The sequence below is a fragment of the Drosophila subobscura genome, chromosome O (assembly GCF_008121235.1).
Source record: "Drosophila subobscura isolate 14011-0131.10 chromosome O, UCBerk_Dsub_1.0, whole genome shotgun sequence".
Taxonomy (NCBI): Eukaryota; Metazoa; Arthropoda; class Insecta; order Diptera; family Drosophilidae; genus Drosophila; species Drosophila subobscura.
Genome location: NC_048533.1, coordinates 25,014,902 through 25,035,835, shown reverse-complemented (window position 1 = coordinate 25,035,835; position 20,934 = coordinate 25,014,902). Strand labels below are relative to the sequence as shown.

The 20,934-nt window shown below is 47.0% G+C and overlaps 1 protein-coding gene across 1 annotated transcript; it reads right to left on the bottom strand.

Annotated features, from left to right (window-relative positions):
• Positions 1-4,853: 4,853 nt before the first annotated feature.
• LOC117898314 (SUN domain-containing protein 2) lies at positions 4,854-17,574 on the bottom strand. The gene is made up of 5 exons (XM_034807598.1): positions 17,459-17,574; positions 8,759-8,852; positions 7,485-8,661; positions 7,181-7,390; positions 4,854-7,081 (listed from the first exon to the last, which is right to left on the bottom strand). The coding sequence occupies exons 1-5, from the start codon at positions 17,523-17,525 to the stop codon at positions 5,597-5,599; spliced, it is 3,033 nt and encodes a 1,010-aa protein (XP_034663489.1). The 5' UTR covers positions 17,526-17,574; the 3' UTR covers positions 4,854-5,596.
• Between the last annotated feature and the right edge of the window lie 3,360 nt (positions 17,575-20,934).

The window sequence follows — 20,934 nt, the reverse complement described above, 5'->3', positions numbered from 1 at the left end:
TACAAATTTCCTTGGCCACTTTTACAGTGTTTGTATGTAGAGTGGGGGCACAGGATATTGTAGGATCTTGTGTCTCTCTGGCATCTTTCTGGGTTTTGAGTGCCTCCGTTGTCCTTTTTACAACCAAAATGAAGTAAGAACAAACCGTATTAAAATACTTTGCCCCCCGTCATCCAAACAGTTCGATTATAATTCGTATGATCAATAAGCATCTGTTGTGGTCTGTTTTGTTTTGTAAACCTTCAAGTTTCCTTAAATGAAAAAAAAACAAGATTATAAAAAGTAACAATTATTATAAATTTAAATAAAAACAAAAACTAAAAAAAAAAACGAGAAAAAAACAAAAAAAAAACCAAAAAATATAAAAGATGTGTGTATCCTTTTTGCCGGTTATAGTCAGCTGTGGGGAACCTCCTCATCCTCCAGAGTGTATCTGCAAAATAATTTTAGTAATTGTCAAGGGGCTGGACTGGTGGTGGTGGAGCATTCTATGTTGAGTTTTCTGTACCCAAACTCGTCAAAATGGCTGTGATATGATTAAGTGTACATAAGGTCACAAACATTTTAACGACATGGTATAAGAAAGATGCTTTCCATTCCACTGTTGACCTGCTGCTCTCTGCCCTGCCCAGATCGATGCTGCGTCGAGTCGAGTCTAGTCGCGTCGTTGTTGCCATCCACACGAAACTCATCAAAATGGCTGTGATATGATTTTGTTAGTGCAACATTTCACAACCGTTTGATGGGTTACGTAAGTATGGTGTGACGGTCGAAGTTTTCATCTCGAAAAGGATGTACCGAACACTTGTTGGGCACTTGGGGCTGGGGCTGTGGCTCGGGCTGTTCTGCATACGCACATAGGCCAGCGCAGGGTGCATTTGGATACTCTTTTTGTGGTTGACGCGAAACTGCAATCGATGGCTCATTGCAATGCCCATCAAAGCTGGCTGTGATACGCTTCAAATGCAAATATATCTTTCTTCAGCCATTTTTGATGACACTGAAAGTAAGGTTACCAAGTGCCGGACACGCACACACACACACACACACAAACGCACACACCAAACAACACGGACTTCAATGCAATTCACGTAACTGTGGCGGCGGCAACGGCAACCGGCGGCTACGTAAGACGATTTTGGGGCGTAATAACGCCATTTACATACGGCATCAACGCACCACGTAAAGTAAATAACGTAACACATAAGCGGCTTTCGTATGCATGCATGCGGTGTGGCTGTTGTGTGTGTTTGTGGGTGTGTTTGGGTTGTATCCTGCTGTAGTTTTTCCTATTTCCGGCCTTTCAAATTATTCTTCGGGGGAGGGGGAGGTGGAGCCTGAATGCGAGTGAACTAGAGGATTAAATTAGTCTGTGTCTGTATGTGTGTGTGTGCTTGTGTTGTGTGTATGTATGCGCGCGTGTCCGATTGCGCGGCTCGCGCAGGACTCCACTGCTGTCGTTTCCTTCTCCGTTCCTGCTTGCTTCTCGCGATATTTCTTACGTTTCAGTTGAGTTTTTTCTGTATCCTTCTTGGTGTTCTGTAGGTTAAGTAGCCGAAATATGTACGTTGCATGTTGCATATGCATCCCGCGATGTACAATGCATGCTCTCTCCATGTGTGTGTGTGTGTGTGTGAAACGCCAGCGTCGACTGCGACTGCGACCACCGCCCTCTGCTGCCGGCCGCTAAAATGTCTGCCATCCAGTCTAACTGCTGTGTTGCCTGTTGTCTGTACGTCTCTACGATGTCTGGTTGTGCCGTACGTTTTGCCGGAGTGCGTCAATTCATGTGTGTGTGTGTGTGTGTACGGCACGGAGTGTTCACCCTTAACATGCCCTTCCCAGGACCAGACGATGGCAACAACCACCATTCCCACTCTCTCTCACTCACTCACTCTCTTGGTACGTTCCGCATGCGGAGAGTATAACGGAGGAAGAACGAAGAATTTTTCAAAACTAAATTTATGTAGAGAGCGGAGCCGAGGAGGGGACTGTTAATTATCCAAGATATTTCGGTACATTCTACTACGAGGAGCATACACTGTTAGAGTACATCCAAAATCATTGATTTGCTGCGCATTTATGTATCTGCAAATGTATCCCTCGATGTGTACACTGTACAGCAAGGGTGTTTCCCCAGTCGGGCTGATTGATTTGTGGCCAGTGTTGGGTTTGTTGTTGCCGCGTCTGCTGCAGTTTTTGCAGTCGTCCAAATAGTACAATACTCGCCGTACACATACGAACAAATATAAGTATGCATGTATGGCACAGAGTGAGCAGGCGAACGACCGACCATCCCTTATTTTACTTCTTCCTGGCACTCTTTCTCTACACGCCATCTGCTGTGTGTGTCCCGTGTGTGCGTGTGTATTACTACAATCGCAGACGGACTTTTGGGCTTGCCGTTGCCGTTTGCCGTTTGTCGATGCCGATGCCACCCACCCTTCTACCAAACAGCAACCTCATCATCATCATCATCGTACGGTACGTACGGGTCCTTCCTGGCTCTCTCTCTCTCTTCTGCCTCTCTCTCTCGTCCTCGTCCTCATCCTCGTACTGCTGCTAGTCGGCATTTGTCGTGTGTATACCGAAATTCGTAAAATTCATTTATGGCTAGGGCTGATTGTTGTTGCTGCTGTCGCTGCCTCTGCCGCTGCCGCTGCCACTACCGTTCTGCCGCTGTCGCTGCCTCTGCTTTCGCTTTGTTCCTGTTTCAGGGCGACGGCCGCCGCCGTCTTCACCTTCACTGCCGCAGCCTTTTCATTTTTTTTTTTTGGGTGTTCCGCCCAATTCCAAGATGGATTTAATGCGCTTTTAATTGAGGGAATCATTGAACTCTTCTCTCGTTCGTATCCCTTGGGGTGCTCCTGTGGGCAATGTGGCAGCGCGTCCCTCTGTATCCGCCATCCGCTGGGCTCCTCTTGTGTATCCTGTGGCACACGCATATTGTGCCATGTACAAACTTTTCACATCCGTTCCATGTATCCTGGATCCAGCGCCCAGCACGCCAGGGACAAGTCCGGGCCCAGGGCATAGGGCCGGGGCCAGCCTTTTGCGCAGTTTCGAATGCCCACAAAACAATGGAGAAAGGAAAGTCGTGGAAAAAAAAAACGTTCTATCGCTGAAATTTTCACCATTTCACTTGAGTTTTTCACGGATTAAGCCACTTCCTGGGACACTTCTTGGTACGCTGCGACCTTTTCGATTTTTGGCATAATTAATTATTTATTTTATTGTGCATTTTACCGTTCGATTAGCAATAATTTATTAACCGGTTTTTCTCGTGACGTTTTCGCCTTTTTACAACCACACAGAGAACGGAACGACGGGCACCAACCATCGTAGAAATATTCAAAAGGATGGTTTCGGTTGTTTTCCACCCTCTCTCTTCCACGCTCTCTCTCTCTCTTTGCTCTCTCTTGGGTACAATGGTACATGGGAGCGCAAGGTATACTATTATTGGTGAGGGACCGAGAAGCAAGGAATAATGATAATCAGGCCGTAATTATATCGTTTCAAAAAGCGGATTTTTATTCCCCCCAGTAGCATCCCATTAAGTATAATTTACCAGAATCTTAATTTTTGGTAACTCAAACTATTGGATGCACCCCATAATTTAATCTACCTTGCGACCAATCGCCTGCCTTTTGTGCATGTGTGAGAGCGTGAGTTTTTGGCAGTACCTTTCCTCTCTTTCTGTTCTCTCTCGGCCCTGCCTTCGTCCTTCGTGTGTAGTTTTCAATTACAACTGCTGCCCCGAATGGGTGCGCGCGCGAAAAAAGGGCAAAAAAGGCGCGCCCCCGCCCGCCGACCAACGAAACACACAAAATGTATTCCGTTTTTGTTTCTTCCATTTTCACTTTCGACGGAACTGCGCTGACGCATTGAGAGAAAGGGAGCTGCTGTTCTCACTCACACCAGCAAAAGGCCACACAAGCACGCACAGCAGTGCTGGCAGAGAGGGAGAAAGAGAGAGAGAGAGAGCGTATGGAAACTGTACAATGCCGAAGGAAAGGAGATCAATGCACGGATAGGATGCGTTCAACGTCTAGAAAGTCATAATGGCAATATTTTGGGACAGAGTAACGGCAGGAACTTTACATTTTCTAGCTCTCTTTTTCTCTTAGACTTTTGTTAGCTTTTTTTCTCTTATCAGAAGATCGGTAGTAATTAATTTAAGACTTAATAATTATGAATTATATATTAAATACCCACCTTTATTCGTGGGGAATTCTTACTGCTCTCAACACAGACTCACATTGTTCCGAATATCCATTAGGAATGCCAGAAAAACGTATCCCTAATGGAAGTCCCACCCCACCGTAATAAACAAAAATCAAATTGAATGTGTCGGGTTTCTTTATTCATTCATTCATTCTTTTACAATAAAAAAATGTTCAACAGCAAAAAATATTACACAAATTTTTAAAATGTAAATAAATTGAATAAATAAATGGTTTTACGTGTTACGCTGTGCACGGTTGAGTTCTGATTGTGATTCAGGCAGGGAGTGTGCGATGATATCCCTAATCGATGGTTGCGATGGATGTGCCTGCGCCATGGGGAATGTCGAGCAAGGGAAGGAAAGTTGGTTCCGTTCCAGCCACATTTGGGGGCATGTAAAACAATTAACAAGATGCGGGAACCGTTTCCAGGTGAAGGTTACTCGCTGGTACGTAACTCTCTGTGTTGTCATTCAAAATGGGGTGTCTTGGCAAGTTAAAACTAAAAACGAGATAGTACATATATTGTTCCTTTTCTTTTTCTGTTATTCCTTTGTAAATGGCATCATGCTCAAGTAATGAATTTTGATCTGAACACTGATGCCTTTTTTATACTATATATTTATAGTATTACAAATTATGGTGCAGTAATGCGAAATTGTGTGTGTGAATATGAGTGTTGGGGGTATGTGGACATGCATGGTGTTGAGATACATTCATAGTACGATATACACATGGTATAAATAATGTAAGAACTGAAGTTGAAAATCGAAATGGGTCATATTTATACTACTCTCCTACACACATACCATAAGAGTTATCATCGATAGATATATTATTAATATAAATGTTTAACATGAGCTTAACACGTATTGCAACAGGGCCAGAGTTTTTCGAAAGTGCTAATAATAAATTTGTAATTTCATCAGCATTTGGGATCCACTACGATGCGATATACGATACGATACGTTAATGATTCCGTGAGTCTTAGCGGCTAAGGGGACTGTCAAATGGGGGACTGGTTGGTGTGCTGTGGGGGGGTTCTTGGGGGAAAAACTAAACAATGTATTGTATGTATTTATGTGGGAGTGTTGGGTGTTTGAGGGGGGTTGGGGGATTCATTATAATTACATTAACGATATTAAATGGTATAATAAATAACTATAATTAGCATACAACACATAGATCCCTCTCTATATATATGTAAATGGTATTGTATGTTGGATGTTGTGTGTCTCTCTCTATGTTTAAATGTTTAATCAAATGCATACTCCGGGAAGATCCCATCCCTCCTTCTACTGTATATCCCTACTCTATGTCTGGGAATAAAAGCCTAACTATATTCCGCTGCTGGTGCTGCTGATTAGCGACTGTCATTCCGCATTTTTGATCTCTGAGTTGAGATTGCGGCAGGCTTCTCGCTCCCTTTCGCGTTCCCTTTCCCGCTCGCGCTGCTCCTCCTCCAGCTTGAGGACCTTGCTCTTGAGACCACACAGTATCTCGGCTGTGGCTATGTTCTTGATGGTGCTCAGGTCCAAATGTTGGCTGTGATTGTTGTTGTTGTTGTTGTCATCGTTGTCGTGCTCCCCATGGCTGTTGCTGTTGTTCTTGTGATGTTCCGCTTCCTGCTCCTCGGCATGTTGCTGCTGCTGCTGCTGTTGCTGCTGCTGCTGCTGCTCCAGTTCCAGGCTCCGATTGATCGCACTGAGCAGCTTGTGCTTGCCCAAAGCCAAAGCTATGCCATTGTCGCCACATTGCTTGCTGCTGTTGTTGTTCGAGTCCGTTTCCATGTTCATTGCCCGACTGTTGTTGTTGTCGTCGTACTTGCGCTCATAGCCGGAGAGCTCCTCGTCATGGCCATTGTTCTGGTTGCTGGCCTCGCCGGATAGGTCGTGCTCCACTTCGCGCTTTATCAGCTGTATGTCCGGCGTGGGCGTCTGCCTGGGCGTGGGCGTCGGCGTGGGTGTGGGCGTTGAGCGTGTTGGGGTTTGTGGGCGGGCCCGGCTGCCATTTGCATTCGGGATTTGTACGAGATTCAAGGCTTCCTCATCATCATCATCATCATTGTTATCATTGTGGCAGTTTCTGTTGTTGTTGTTGTTGTTGCCACTGCCACTGCTTTCGTTGTTGTTGTTGTTGCTGCTGCTGTTGCCACTGTTGGTCAGATGATGACTCTCCACGAGGCGTATCTTGAAGCTATTGTTGTGCGTCGCTGGCGGCGGTGTCTGTGGCACAATTGTCGTTATGGGCTCCATAATGTTGACGCTCTCCTGTCCATGGGCGTGGCTGTGGTTATTGTTGAGCGCATCGTCATGCTGCTCGGCACTCGGATAACGCTCCCGCTCCCGTTCCATCTCCTTCAGTCGCTTCTCCCCGCCCACCTCCGTGTTGTAGTGCATCAGAATCTTGCGCTTGGCCAGATATTTGTGCTGCTTGCGGGCCGAGTCCAGCATCTTCTTGCTGTTGGCCTGCAGGATGGCAAAGGAGTTGCTCTCGGACTCGGCCAGATTGATGTTGCCGCCGTTGCTGTTGAAGTTGCTGCTGCTGCTGTTGTTGTTGTTGTTGCGATTGAGATTCTTGATGAAGGTCTCCGCCAGCGTTGCCTTCGACTTGATGTGATCCCGGAAGCCGGCATAGCTGGCTCCTCCACCACCGCCGCTGGACAGTGGTGTGGGGCAACGGTTGGGGCCATTGAGGGACGGTGACGGCGAGGACTGATGCGCCTGCGGCTGTCCGGCATAGCCAGCGGCATGTCCGCTGGTTATATTGACGCTGTGTGTGCCCCGCTCGTAGCGGCACTCGGTGCCATCGCTCTCATGCGGCGAACTAATGTCACTGGCATCGCTGTCCAGGTTTTTCTGCAAGTGAAAGTTTTCCATTTGCGTTTAGATGGCAGCGTGGATAATGGCAGAGAGATCCCAGACCCCAGACCCCAAGACTTCAGACCCCATACCCACCTCTGTGTGCAGCCCCTTGATCTTCATGGCCTCGGCCACCTTGAGGAACACCGGCAGATCCTCGTATTTGACATTCACCTGGCCGCTGTACATAAAGTCGAGCAGGCCGGCCATGTGACTGGCCTCCACGTCGGCCATCAGCAGAATGGGATGACTCGAGGGATTCTCCAGGAAGATCTGCTGGAAGTACGGACTGCAAACGGACAAAACCTGCAACGAAAAGAGAACGAGAGAAGCGGGAGAGAAAGGAGAGAAAGGACATTGTGTGAGTGCGGGAGTTCTTGGGTGTGTGCCGCCTGTTTACCAATTTGTGGGCCTTGAATATCTTGCCGCCGGCTGCAATGGTCACGTCCACCATTTTCTCGTCCTTCTGCAGGGAGTGGAAGCCGCGGCACATGTTGCCGTGGAAGTTGTTCCACGACAGCAGATACTGGTCGATGGTGTTGGGATCTGTGTACGGCTGCTGCTGCTGCTGCTTGTGCGTCTGCTGGTGCTGCTGCTGCTGCTGCTGGTGGAGCTGCTGCTGTGCTGCCTGATGCTGTGTGGCCGTGATGTGGATCTGCTGCGCCGTGGTGGGCGGCGAGCTGGGACGCGGCGTGGACGGTTGATGGGGATGTGCGAGCTGATGGTGATGCTGCTGCTGCTGCTGTTGTTGTTGCTGCTGCTGATGTTGTTGCTGTTGCTGCTGCAGCTGGTGCTGCAGATGTTGCTGCTGTTGTTGCAACAAGTGCTGCTGCTGCTGTTGCAGCGCGTGCTGCAGACCCGGTGGCGTCGACGAGGACGACATGCGGTGTGGATGCGGCGACAGGGCCGGCTGGTGGCTCATGAATCGCTGCTGCTGCTGCTGCTGTGCCTGCTGCTGGGCCTGATGATGTTGCTGCTGTGCCTGCTGCTGCTGCTGCTGTTGCTGCTGCTGGCGTGCATGCTGCTTGATCTTCACCATGTTCTCCTGCTGCTCCTGCTCGCGCTGTCGCATCAGCTCCTGCTTGATCTTGTACTGCTGCATGGACAGATCGTCCACGCTCTTGGACAGCTTCACCATCTCGCTGTTGCTGTTGAACTTGCTGTTGGGCAGCATCGGCTTCAGCTCGTATTTGTAGTCGCCGGCGGCTCCGCTGGCAGCTGCCGCCAACTTCCGCTCGGCAGCCTGTGCGGCGCGCTCCTTCTGCCGCCGGATCAGCTCATCGATGTCCATGTAGGCGCCGCTGGTGGCTGCGGCAATGGCCGAGGCGATGATTGGATCATCCTCAAAGACGCTGTCGTCGAGGGTCTCCTTGAGGGTCTTGGTGGACGAGAAGAGACGCAGCGAGGGATCGTTGACCTGATCGCTGAAGTAAACATCCATCAGGGTGAAGAAGGGCCACTCCCGCCGCTTGGGCTCCTCCGACATTTTGATTGCCTTGTACTCCTGCAGGAGATTGTTCCATTTCTTGATGATCTTCGACAGCGGTAGCGGCACATTGAGTTCCCGTTCCACCACGCTGAAGATTAGAGGAAATGGAGAGTGAATTATACCGCTATGGTTATGCAATCAGATACGTATCTGATGGATTGTTTGTCTGTTGTTTGTCTACTTACGCCCAAGCATATTTGGAGGCATTTCGCTTGCCCGTAAACAGCGGCGACAGTTCCGCCCGTAATCTGATCAAAGATTTGACTTTTTCTGCTTCCCCTGCAAGTACAGAGAAACGAAAAACAAATCAGAAATTGGTCTACAGAAATTGTATAAGAATGGTGGATAATGAGCCTTGGCCATGGATCGGGGGCTCAGGGATCTCAGGGTGCAATGATCTCGGTGAGGCTGCAGCAACTTTCCACCTGCTGCCAAATGCAATTCAAGTTTAGGCCGCTTAAGTCCTCTTGGCCATATAACAGCAGCGGCAACAAATTATAGAAAACTGCAGCAGCGGCAGCGGCAGCAGCAGCAAGGTTTCAATGAACCCGCGAGAGTGCAGTCCAAAGTCGGCAATCGGAATCGGATGGGGTGGAGTGGAGTTGGAGTGGAGTCGGGTTGGGGGATAATCACACAGCATGGCAATCATCTGACAGCGGATCGATGGACGGTGGGCCTGTTTTGGCCCGTACCCGTATGCTGCCCGTTCGTATGGCTAATTGCTATAACGTATCTAGCAACTTTTACCCAAAAGACCAAAAATCGTAGCTGAAACTGAAAATGTAGCCAAAAGTTAAGCCTAAAACCAGCAGCAACGGCAGCAGCAACCAGGCTCTTGACTCGCTCATCCATCTGCAATTGGAGATGAGCATGGCACTGGCTCGAGGGGAAGCCTCCACCTGGTTACATGGCTTATAATCCATACATACATATGTACATGCTTGCCAACAGCAACAACAACAACAATGTCCATAATGACTGAAAACTATTCAACGTTGAAGAATTCATTAGCAGATTTCACTTTCGCTCATGACGACGACGACGACGACGACTTCGACTCGACTCTGGCAACGACGACGACGTTCGCTTATTCCACTCTTCGCCCCGTCTTTCTTTCTTTCTTTATTTATTTACCGTAATTTCTAGTCGTTCACTTTTTCGTTTCCACTCGTCGCTGGCTCGGTGCTTTCGGTGCCTCTCTTGGTATTTCTTGTTCACGTTTCTTGTTTTTTGTGTGGCTGGCTGCACTGCATCGTCCAAGAAGTCGCACAAGCGCCTTGCCTGCTGCTGCCTTGCCTCGTTGTGCCTTCAATGTGAAGATGTGGAGAGAAAATTGTCTAAAGTCGAAGCCGGATCTACGAGTGAGCAAGAGCCACAGCCACACACCGAAAGGCGGCACTGCTTTGATTTGATTTGATTTGATTTTCCCTTGTTGCCCACCGACAAAACTATACAAACATTTTTGGTCATTTCAGATTCTATAGACAGTTCGAAAATGAGCAGAGCAGAGCTAAAGAATGCTGCCAAGAGATGCCATCGATGGTGGTGGTACTTTCTAAATTTTGGAGAGATATGCACTGCCCCCTGCCCCTGGGTCATTTGGTTGGGGCTAAGACTTGATTCGTCACTTGCCTGCGGATCTGTCTGGGTTGATGTCAAGGCAAGGGCCTTACCTTAGACTTAGATTGACATCAATCTTTTGGATGGTTGAGCAATTCCCAAGCCCCCATTCGATTCGTTTAACAGTCTTATAACCTAGCCCAACCCCAAAAAAGAGCGATGCGATCGTTAACAGTAAGAAAACGAAAAAGCATAACAAGCCAAAGCAAAGCCAAAAACAACAAAATATTCGCAGGCAAAGCCAAAAGCAGGCAATCAACAACAACGTTTGGCTTGCCAAAAACAACCTCAACCTTCTGCGTTTGCTCTCTACGCGCGCGCGCTCGCTCGCATTGATCGTGACATGCTCAGGTTCCAAGTTCCACGTTCCCCGTTCCCCGTTACCGTTCCCCTTTCAATCACACACAGAGCCATAACTTGGGAGCGGAGATCAGTCTTTGGCGAGGGGCGAGGGGGAACGGTGGAGTGGTGGAGCGCTCACGAAAAGTTTCACTTTCTTTGCAACAAGTTTTGTGCGTACCCATACCAACACTCACACACACGATCACATGTATGCGTGCGTGAGTGAGTGAGTGGTTGGGTTGGTTTGCCTTCTCTTCTCGCTTCTTTCGGTTTCTACTTTCCGTTTGCGCCCTTTTATGTAACCCAAATCCTCGACAGCAGCAGCAGCAGCAGCGGCAGCGGCAGCGCCAGCTCTTGCTGTGATGCTGCCACTGCTTTGCTTCTTTTGCAGACAACAGACAACCCAATAGGTCTGTCTTGTCTCTGAGCTACAGCAGAAGAAACAACGTTTACCGTTAGTTTCTCTTTTGGCCTATATTTGGACGAAGCGAAGCCACACAGTCACCGTCTCTGCCGCAGTCGCAGTCGACGAAGCAGTCGCCGCAAGCAGTCGTCGGAGAAGTAACAAGCAGTTGAATGCTTGCTGTTGTTGTTGCTGTTGTCTGCTTGCATGCTGATGGGATTCTTTATCTGCCGCTGCATCTGCCTCTGCCTCTCCCTCTCCTTCTCTTTCCATTTCTATTTTACGGTGTATGTTGTGTGCTCTGTGTCCACTTCCGTTTTTGGAGGAGCCAGAGCACTTTCGTGCAACGAGAACCGGTTCTACCTTTACACCACGGAACTGCTTGCTCCCAACGCACGCGAGTCTACGCTTTTTGGGGATCTCTATGAGTATACTGCCCACATACTGATTCGTAGAAGAAAGGTTTCTGGGCAGAGGGCTCTATGCTTTTTCTTGGGTTCTTCAGACACAATTCTGAGTCAACGTTTTTTCTTGTGAACTGTAGAATTTCATGTTTTATTGTCATTGGAGGACCATGACTGCTTAGCTGCTGGCGCATGGCCGCTCGGCTGCTTGGTTGCTTATTTCTTTGGTTATTGGCTGTGGATAGTTGGTAAGCTTCTTTGGGGCCCGGTTTCCATTGTGCTGGCTCTGACTATCTGTTGCGGTTCGTTTCGTTTCGCTTGCTTTCTTTTTGCCACGCTTATTTGGCTTCTTGCACTTTTCTTTTTCTTTCACTGAGGCACAGGCTGAGGCCCAGGCCCCTACTCGTGGCTCTTATAGAAACGAAAACTTGTGAAGGCGATACGATACGATGGCAAGTTTTCTTCTTTCTTCTTGCTTAATTCTTTGTTTGTTTGATTAATCGTGGAATTGTTAACCGTGACGTTTCGTTTTTTCTTTGCTTTGCTTCTTTTCTTTTGCCTTTGCATCTCTCTTCTTTTGCGTGAGAATTTCTAATTGGGTCAGGATTTGTGTGGGTTTCTTCTTGGTTCTTGGTCTCTCTCACTCTTCTTACAGCTGCCTGCCTGCATGCCACACAACGTTGCAGGCTCTGGAAATTAATGAAGCATTTGACGTGCCCTACTCTCGATCAGCGATCCGCGATCCACGGGTACTGAAAGTGATTGGGGGGCAGCTTTAATGCTTCACAAGCAGCTGTCTTGGTATTCGACTCGAGATTGGGATTGAGATATGGGCCATTCGTGCGACATTGATGGATGGCAGACAGTTCTATCGCTTTCCCGATTTTATGCCTTTGAAAATTCACCCTGAACTTCGCTGCACTGCTTGAAATTTTAACCCAAAACCAAAAAGGAATGCAAGAATTCCTATGGGTATGGGTTTGGGCATGGGCATGGGGGAGAGGCACCAACTTTGGGCATTAATATGGTAACCCGATCTCCATGCCGAATCCAAAGAAACTCAAGCATGAGGCGAGCGGCGGCTTTCCCAGCTCAGTTTTCTTTTACTGCTGCTGCTGCTGCTGCATTTCCTTTTCCTTTGGTTTCGACTTTGCTGCGAAGTTTTCTCCAGCAACAGCAGCAACAGCAGCATTGAAAATGCGCATACGCCCCATATGCCAGCACCAGCTCTCAGCTCACAGCTCTCAGGCTGCACTTACCATGCAAGTCATCGACCAGGCACAGGCAGCCAACGGCAACGGCAACGGCAAACCGAGGCGAGTGCCATTTAATTCTTGGCTTTTACTTTCTCCCAAATGATGCACAAATGAGTCTGGAGTGGAAGCAAAGCGAAACGGCAAAAGCAAACACTCGACTCGTACCCGTACCTCGTACCGCGTACTCCTATTTGTTATGATTTTTTCCACAGAAAACAATCTAGAAGAAAGTTAGAGCAGAGCAGAGCAGAGCAGCGTGGAGCCAGCCACAAAAGACAAAAGTCAAAAGTTGCTAATAGGCTTGGAAAATGGGGGGGAAAAACACCGCTGCCAAAGCTGGAAAAATAGATGATATAAAAACCAAAGCGAACGAAAACTGTGAAGCGATGGAGCGTTGGCTTGGAGCGGATCGGAGTAACTTGTTGTTGGGGAATTTTCTTTGCAGCCAGGCGGACTTTTCTCTTTGTGTTGTCGGCTGCGGCTGCGGCTGCGGCTGCTGCTGTTGCTTTTCCATTGCAGTTGCTGCAGTTGCAGTTGCAGTTGAATGTACGCTAAGCGACTGTGGAAATTCCGCACCACATACAATCATGACCAGCAACGTCATGATCATCATTATCAACAGCATCATAACGAGCCTGGCAATCATCGTCATTATCATGGACATCGCATCGTCAGAAGTAATTTAGGAAAAAATTGTTTTCTTCGTGTTTTTTTTTTTATTTTTCTGCATTTTCTTTCTCTGTCAAGTTGTATGCCGCTTTTCCGCTGCTGCTGCTTTTGGCTTTGGGATAAATTTTCGTCGAACTTTTCATGCATGCTGTCGCGTCTCTCGGGGGGAAGTTAGCAGCAGTCTCTCCCCTCCCGAAATATTGTGTGGCCGCTGTTATTGTGATAATCTCATTGTTTGGCGAGAAGGTTTTTTGAACTTTTACCAAACAGATTTTCCTTTTCCTTTCCTTCGTGTGTGTGCTGCCTCTTGTTTGTCATGCTGCATGCTGCATATTTTTTGCTACAAAGTCTCCAGAGTATTTTTTCGAAAGTGCAACAATGAGGCGGGGCACACAATTTACCATGCAACAATATTCAACATTTGCCTGTTTGCGTTTTCTAATTGCGATGCTAATGTGGAGAAATATCCACCCCTGCTCGAGGCAAAGGAAAATTCACTTTTAGTTTCAGTAGCTCCTCCCACTCTCCCATTGATTATTCTTATCATGTATTGGCACGGAGCTCTTTCTAACTGTAAACGATCAGCATAAGGTACGAGCATACCCGATGCACGCGCTCGGGCTGCCGTTCGGCTTTCTGCTTCGTCTTCGGGTTTCGGCGCTCGAAAACTTTCACTTTGCGCCCGCCGCGTCAGAAGCAAAAGGCAAAGGCAAAAGCAAAAGCAGCAACAACAAATAAAAACCAACCCAAAGCTCTAATGTTAATGTAAATAGCGGTAAGAGCCGCCAAGACCCGTACACCCATACACACGCACACACACACACACACGCATGGACATTACGTGCTTCAGATCTATCAGCGGGCAGAGTTACTCCTCGCCCCGTCCCGCCACCCCTCGCGTATATTGAAACAAAAGAAAAGAAAAAGAAACCCCAAAAGATATGCCAAATCATTTATTAAACAAAAAAAAGTATCTTTTGTTGCTCCAACTTCAAGACAACTTGTCCAAGAGAGAAATATATCTACAATAACAATAAAAATCGAATTAAAATTGCGGCATCTTGCATAAAACAACAACAAGAAAAAACTTAACCTTCCCCACACGAAACACACAAAAAAGAAATATAAAATAAAATAAAAAATCAAATGGTTTTTCTGTGGTTTTTTTTGGTTTGTTTCTTGAACATCTTGCGCCCTCGCCTAAGACAATTATCCATCCACTCGATATGAGATGACTTGTGCTTAAATCATGGGGATAATCGTGTGTGTGTTGTGTTGTGCAGTGGAGCCACGAAATTAGTTTGGTAACTTTCTAGCCCCCCACCACTATTACTATTACTCACTATGTCCCAATCGAATCACTCAGCATCTCTTCAATTTGTGGGTCACTTCTTTTTTCGCATATTATTCAATTCCAAGGTGCTCCCTGCTCCCTGTTACTGCGGGCCACTCTTCCGCTCTTGGGGGAAGAGGCAAAACCTAAAGTGAAAGTTCTAATAGAGCGAGCAGCAAACTTCGAACAATCAAAATATATGCAACAGAGCGCAGAGGTGCTACCAGGGGGGCACAAGCCGGAGCAGCGGCAGTGCCCACTGTTGTGGTAGTCCGTCGTGGATTGTGTGCAGAAAGAAAGGCAGCAGCAAATGGCAAAAGAAACTGATGAATGGAGGATGTTAAAATAAAATTAAGCATTTCTTTTGCTTGGTCTCTCTCTCTCTGTTCGTGAAAGATACAAATGGCTCATTTATATTTCTTTTTTTTTGTTTGAGCGAACAGTCATGTCTGCGATTCTGGCTGTATCTTTATGCCATTCGTTTCCTTTGGGTAATTTCGAATTAATTGCAAGCTGAAGCAGAGTGAAATGTAACCATCAATCGATCAATCTAGAGGGCTTTGTGTGTGAGCTTCAGCTTAAGTACTTTGCTTCGGTTGCCAAGCGCTGGAAAGTCTTTCCCCTAACTGAGCGGCCTCCCCGCTAGAGTGTTGATTGCATAAAACATAATTTACTTTGCGGCAACTCCGCGCTTCTCGCACGTTTCAGCGGCCAATTAAACTTCAGCACTAACCCAAAAACGCAAACATTATAAAAGAATTTATAATAAGCAAAGTTGCATAATGGAGGAGGAGGGTAGAGCCAGGGACTAGGAAGCAAACTGCTAAACTTGGAATAAGAAAACTCACGCAACGCAGCTGGCAAGGGGGGAATAGCTGCTATATTCGCACAGATGCTACAAGTGGCTAATGGCATTGGGCAGCGCAGAGATCTGGGATCTGAGATCGGTTGCTTGCGGTAACTTTCCCAAAAATATTTCAAGACGAATGACAAGAGACAAGACACAGGCAGAGCAACGTCTGTCCGATATTGCATAATGCCGAATACGAAAATAGAAAACCGAAAAACAGAAACAAGAAACCAGAAACATCGACAACAATCGAAATAGGTAAAAATAAAAATATAAAAAAAGATACAGCGGGGGGAAATAACACTGAAGAAATTGATGTATGTCCGTCTGTTGGTAATATCATTTGTAGCGGTTTATCAGCCAACGGTATTAATGGGGCAACCTCCACTCCACTTCACGCCACACACGACTCCACTTCACACCGCTCTCCGCTCCCTCCCCCCCTGCGATACTTGGCCAACGCCAACATTTAAACTATTTTCTTGTTATGTGAATTTTTGGCAAGCGAAGTTTGGCCAACAGAAAACCCGATGAGTCATTCCAGATAATTGTGCGGGTTTTATTTTGTTCGATAGACAATAAGTAAAATTGAAAACGAACAAGAAACAGAAACCAAATCGAAACGAAACGAAACGAGACAACATGGCGCATACGCAACATGGCCCAACCGAGAGAGCTTGCTGTGGGCTTCGAGAGAGATCCACACGCGTCGCTTCGGGTTTCGTCTCACAGGAATCTGTTGCAATCCACATCGCCTCTCGGTCTTTCGCTGCCTGCTGGCCGGGACATTGAACTCGAAAACAGCAAAAAGTTTGTAAACAAAACTCGATTATGCAAGAGGCCTTAATTATAATGGAAATGGAAATGCCAAAAACAACGAGCGACAAGCAGCTTGCAGTTGCCTGAGCTGTTACTTTGACTCTGACTCTGAGGCTGACTCTGGGACTGACTCTGACTGATTTTGTTGCTTCGAAAACCGAAACTGAAGGCTAAGCGTGTTGAGAATTGGTAAGGGATACGGACACACTGCCACGCCACTCATTTCGGCTTAGCCATCAGAAATCAAAATCCATTTGCATGGCCATGAAAAGTGCCACGAAAAACTGGGTCAACTTTTGACAGGACACCGCCGGAGAGCGGGGAGAGAGGAGAGTGGCAAAGCGACTTTTAATAGCCACAGAAGAGAAATTAATGAACGGCGCACAAAGGAAACATAAATTCTGCAGCTGGAAAGGGACTCACAGAAGCAGAGGCAGCGTCGGCTTTGGCGACTAAGAAAGAAAGAAAAAGAAAGAGAAAAAAAGCGAAGAAACGAAGCAACAACTTTCACCTATTAATATTCGTGTCGTACAAACGGCAGAAGCCAGAGAAGCCACAAGTCAGGCAAAGCGAAAGAGACAGGAAGAGCGGCCAGCAAGCAGAGAAAGAGACAGGGACAGACAGCAGTGTAGAAGCAGCAGCAGCAGAAGAAACGAAACGACTGCCCGCTGCTGCTGCTGCTGCTGCTGCTGCTGCTGCTAGTCACTGGCGATGCTCGACAAAAGCCACATCGCATCGCATCGCATCGGATTGCCCGCTTGGGAGACTGAGACTCCAAACTGGCTGCAAGCAGCCAGCAGCCAGCACCAACTCCAACTTCGGCTCGCAACTTCGATGCCGACTGCCACTGGATGAGCTTGAGCGGCTCGGGCTACCCCTTCCGCTGGCATATAAAACTTTCTATAAAAAAGTTGTTTTTGCTTTTTGTTTTGTAAATTTCTTTCTTGCTCTGCAGGTTGGTGCGAGCCTGGCTCGCCAGCTCGCAGCTCGCAGCTTGAATTGTTTGTTTGTTGCTTTCGCCGTGCATTCTGTGCGCCGCAGACTTGCAAGAGGGCAAAGGGTTAGGGGGCAACTAATCAAGCGAACCCCTTAACCTTACGTAGGTGTGGGTGCTGCGAGTTAAGGAACAAGTTTTTGGTGGAAGATAGTTAAGGACCCAATCCCAGTCCCCAAAATCTGTGCAACTTACAACAATATCTCGTGGAGTACTGGCAATTAGCATTGACTGTTGGTGTCATAATCTCGTTGGCAGCCATATCCAATTTCAATTTGCCACAGTTCCTCGTTGCTAGTCCAAATCCTTGCTGGCTGCTTGGCCTTGTGCTGCTGCTGCTGCTGCTGCTGTTGTTAATCCAAAAGTGAGACGTTTCTTGCTTGATTTATTTCTTGATAGTTTTCTCTGGCTGGGCTTATTTGGTTGTTATTTGCCTGGCTGTTGTCATTGTACGTTGCGGTGTGGGCAATTTGTGTATATATTTTATTTATAATTCAAGTGGCACTCACGCACACGCAGCCCCCTGAAAAATCACTTTCACTTTTCCGTTTTGATATGCGGAGAACACAAGACGCGACGACAGCGGATCGGTCGCTCAGGTCAATAAAAAACTGTTGTGTGTTGGGTTGATGTTTCGTACGGGTTGTAGGGGGGAGTTGTACTTATTAGAAAGCCTAAAATCCATCCGCAAAGTCAAGAGGAGTCAACATTTTGATGGCATTTCGTTATGCTGCATGTTGCATGCAGATCTTTGAGATGTAAACTCGGATTTTGTTCGCACTGTAGGGAGCACACACTGGAATTTCTGTTGAAATTTTTGTATATTTGTTGGGGTCCGCTTGTTGGGTTGATGTTCACTGCGCAGACGCGACGCTACTGAGTCGGCGGACTTTCTACGAGTGCGCTGGCGCTGGTGCTGTGTGTGCAGAGTTGTAGATTCTTCCACGCAGAGAGATGCTTGTTGAATGTGTTTGCTTGCAGGCTGGCCAGTGTGTCGTGTTGAAGAGATTCTTGCGCGCCGAACGTGTTGAACGTAACGTCTGCCTCGAACCACTGTCGACGTCTGTGCGGCGGCGCACAGTGAAACCAGCGCTTATCCTCAAAGATCGACTAAGAAATTTCATGCCCATTCCATTTCGTTTCTCGCAGCGACGCTTTCGCTTACCACAAACACATGGATGCACTTGTATGTGTTCTGTGCGCTGCTAAGCTTCGGCTCGGTCGGTCTGTGCTTTTACCATTTCTTTCTCTCTCCATCTTCACAGCACGAACCGAACGGAGCTCGCTCGCTCCCTCGCTCGCTCGGGCGCTCTTGTACAAGTTTGGTTCTTCGTTAAAGTCTTTTGTTTTGGTTTGCAGTTTGCCTGCCATGTGCTTCGCGCTGCGAGTAAGAGTTTCGCCTTGGGAGCCAGCACACACACACACACACACACACGCACACTAATTATTTACAGTTTCAATTCCGAAACGTTCCACGGTAACTTTTATAACTTTAACTTTCATCGCATCGCGGCGCTCGCTTGCAGCCGCTTCTAAGCTTTTCGGCTGCTTCTCTTTCGCTTCTTTCCTTCGCCTTTCCCTTCCCTTCCCATGCTTTGCTTTCCCATCCATTTTGTGCTTGTGCAAATTACAACTTTCGTCTATTTTTGTCAAGATTTTTTTGATAATTATATAATTTAAACCATTTTTTTTGGTCCGCTTTTGGGTTTTGGCCTTTGTTTCGCCGTGCAAGCCCGAGCTGGAGCCAGACACAATTTGTATTTCTGTTCGCTTTGCCTTTCCAACCAATTCCCATTGTGTTGCTTCAGTTTTTACTTTTCTTTGTGGCTAATTACGCACAAGGAGAGTGAAACTCCATTAGATTCTTAATTATACTTTAATTGCGCCCCGCAAAACAACAACAACAACTGCCTTATAATGTGTATGAAGATGGAGCTGGAGCTGAAGCCAGTCGGTAAAGCAGAAATTATCTGTGCAGTGCAAGCAGTCTGCAGTCTGTAGTCTGGAGTTGCATTTGGAAATCTTTCACTGCTGCATTTAGTAGCTTTTGCTGCTGCTGCATGCTCAGTGAGCGTTGCAAGCTCTGACTTCAGTCCAGGCTCCATTTTAAGTATCTTGCTCGATGTTTTTGGGCGCTCTCCGTGCACTTACAGTTGTTTCTTTTGTCTTAACTGCTGCTGCTCCACCTCTTGCTGCTGCCTGCTGCCTCTTCTGCTGCCTCTTCTGCTGCTGCGGATGCTTGCAGTTGTATTTGTAGTTGTAGAAAAACTTTCTAATGTAGAAGATGTCTGCTATACCGCGTACATTTTCCCTGCCGCTACTCCATTGTGCCGCGATTGAATTGCCTTCTGCTCGCTCACACACAGTAGTTCGAATCTCTGGGTAGGCCTCTGTTTATTCTGCTTTTTCTTTATTTTTCTCTTTCTTTTTGGAGTTTTCTCACAGCTTGAGAAATTGTCGAAGAATTGTCGAAGGTTGGCTGTGAGGTCTGTAAGAGCGCTACCAATGCGATTCCAAATTCTATGGGCTCCATCGATTGATGGTAATTCTGCCAGCTGGGGTGAAAGTTGTATGCTAAAACCACCAGAGGACTGGGACTGTTACACATGGAGATGTAAATCAACTTCATTACGTGCAACCAAGAATGATGCAGGCAGGGAGTTTTGACATAAATGCTTGGGAAATACACATCTCTCATGGGATGTGTCACAATCGAAGCCAGCGGCAGACTTTCCATCCATCTAATAGGCCCAACAGCCAACAACAAAATGTTGTATTTACATGCTAATGTGAAACGGAATATTTTTCTGTTTTGTTTCTCTCATCGAGAAAACGAAAACTCATTTGGGCCTTTGATTTGCCAGCAACAATGGAGGAGCTAATAGATTTAATTGGAAGCCCGGTTCGTTATATAAACCTGAGTAGAGCAGAGCCAGAGCCCAGACCCCAGACCCCAGACCCCAGAGCCAGAACCAGCAAACGAAAACTCTCAACAAAGATACCGAGATGTATCTGTATCTGTATCTGTATCGTGGGGCCAAATGATTAATGCAGCCAAAAGCCGAGACCTAAAAAGCCACAAATCGTATTTTCACTTTTTAATAATTAACATAAAATTATGAACAAGACGAAGAAGATGGAGCAGAAGACGCAAAACGCCCGAAGAACCAAAAAAAAGATGAAAACGATGCCAGCGAGCATTGGAGGCACCCCAAAAAGACAGTCGGAGGCACAAGACAAGAATAAGCCATGAAAGTTGTAAATTCTCAAAGAAAAAGGAGAGAAGAGATCTCTCTCTCTCTCTGTGCGTGTGATTTCATAAAGTCTCGTAAAGAACTCGCACATGACTAAGCCAGAAGCCGAGAAGACTAAATACAGTCGAACACTAAGCCCCGGCCAAAAGAAGAATTTTAAGTGAAATGAGGATTTTTTGGTGGAACAAAAGTTTTTCCCGAAAGCGGCCATCGTGGGCCAACTGACCCAATTACCCATTTAAGCCCAAACGAAATAAGCGAAAAGAACGAGAAGAGATGGTTGCAGATGGAGTGGGAGTGGGCACAAGACGAGCGAGTAACAGTTATGTGACGGGCAGACAATCGAAAGTTTATGTCATGCCGACAGCAATTTAGGAGCGGCAAGCAGTGGTAAGCAGTGGAAACGGTAGTATAGAA

Bases quoted from the DNA above. Each gene is read 5' to 3' on its own strand.
- LOC117898314 (XM_034807598.1), bottom strand. From the start codon at position 17,525: ATGGCTGCCAACGAGATTATGACACCAACAGTCAATGCTAATTGCCAG. The intron at 7,391-7,484 runs GTAAACAGGCGG...TTTTCGTTGCAG, and splicing joins TATTCAAGGCCCACAAATTG to GTTTTGTCCGTTTGCAGTCC. The intron at 7,082-7,180 runs GTGGGTATGGGG...TTTCACTTGCAG, and splicing joins TCAAGGGGCTGCACACAGAG to AAAAACCTGGACAGCGATGC.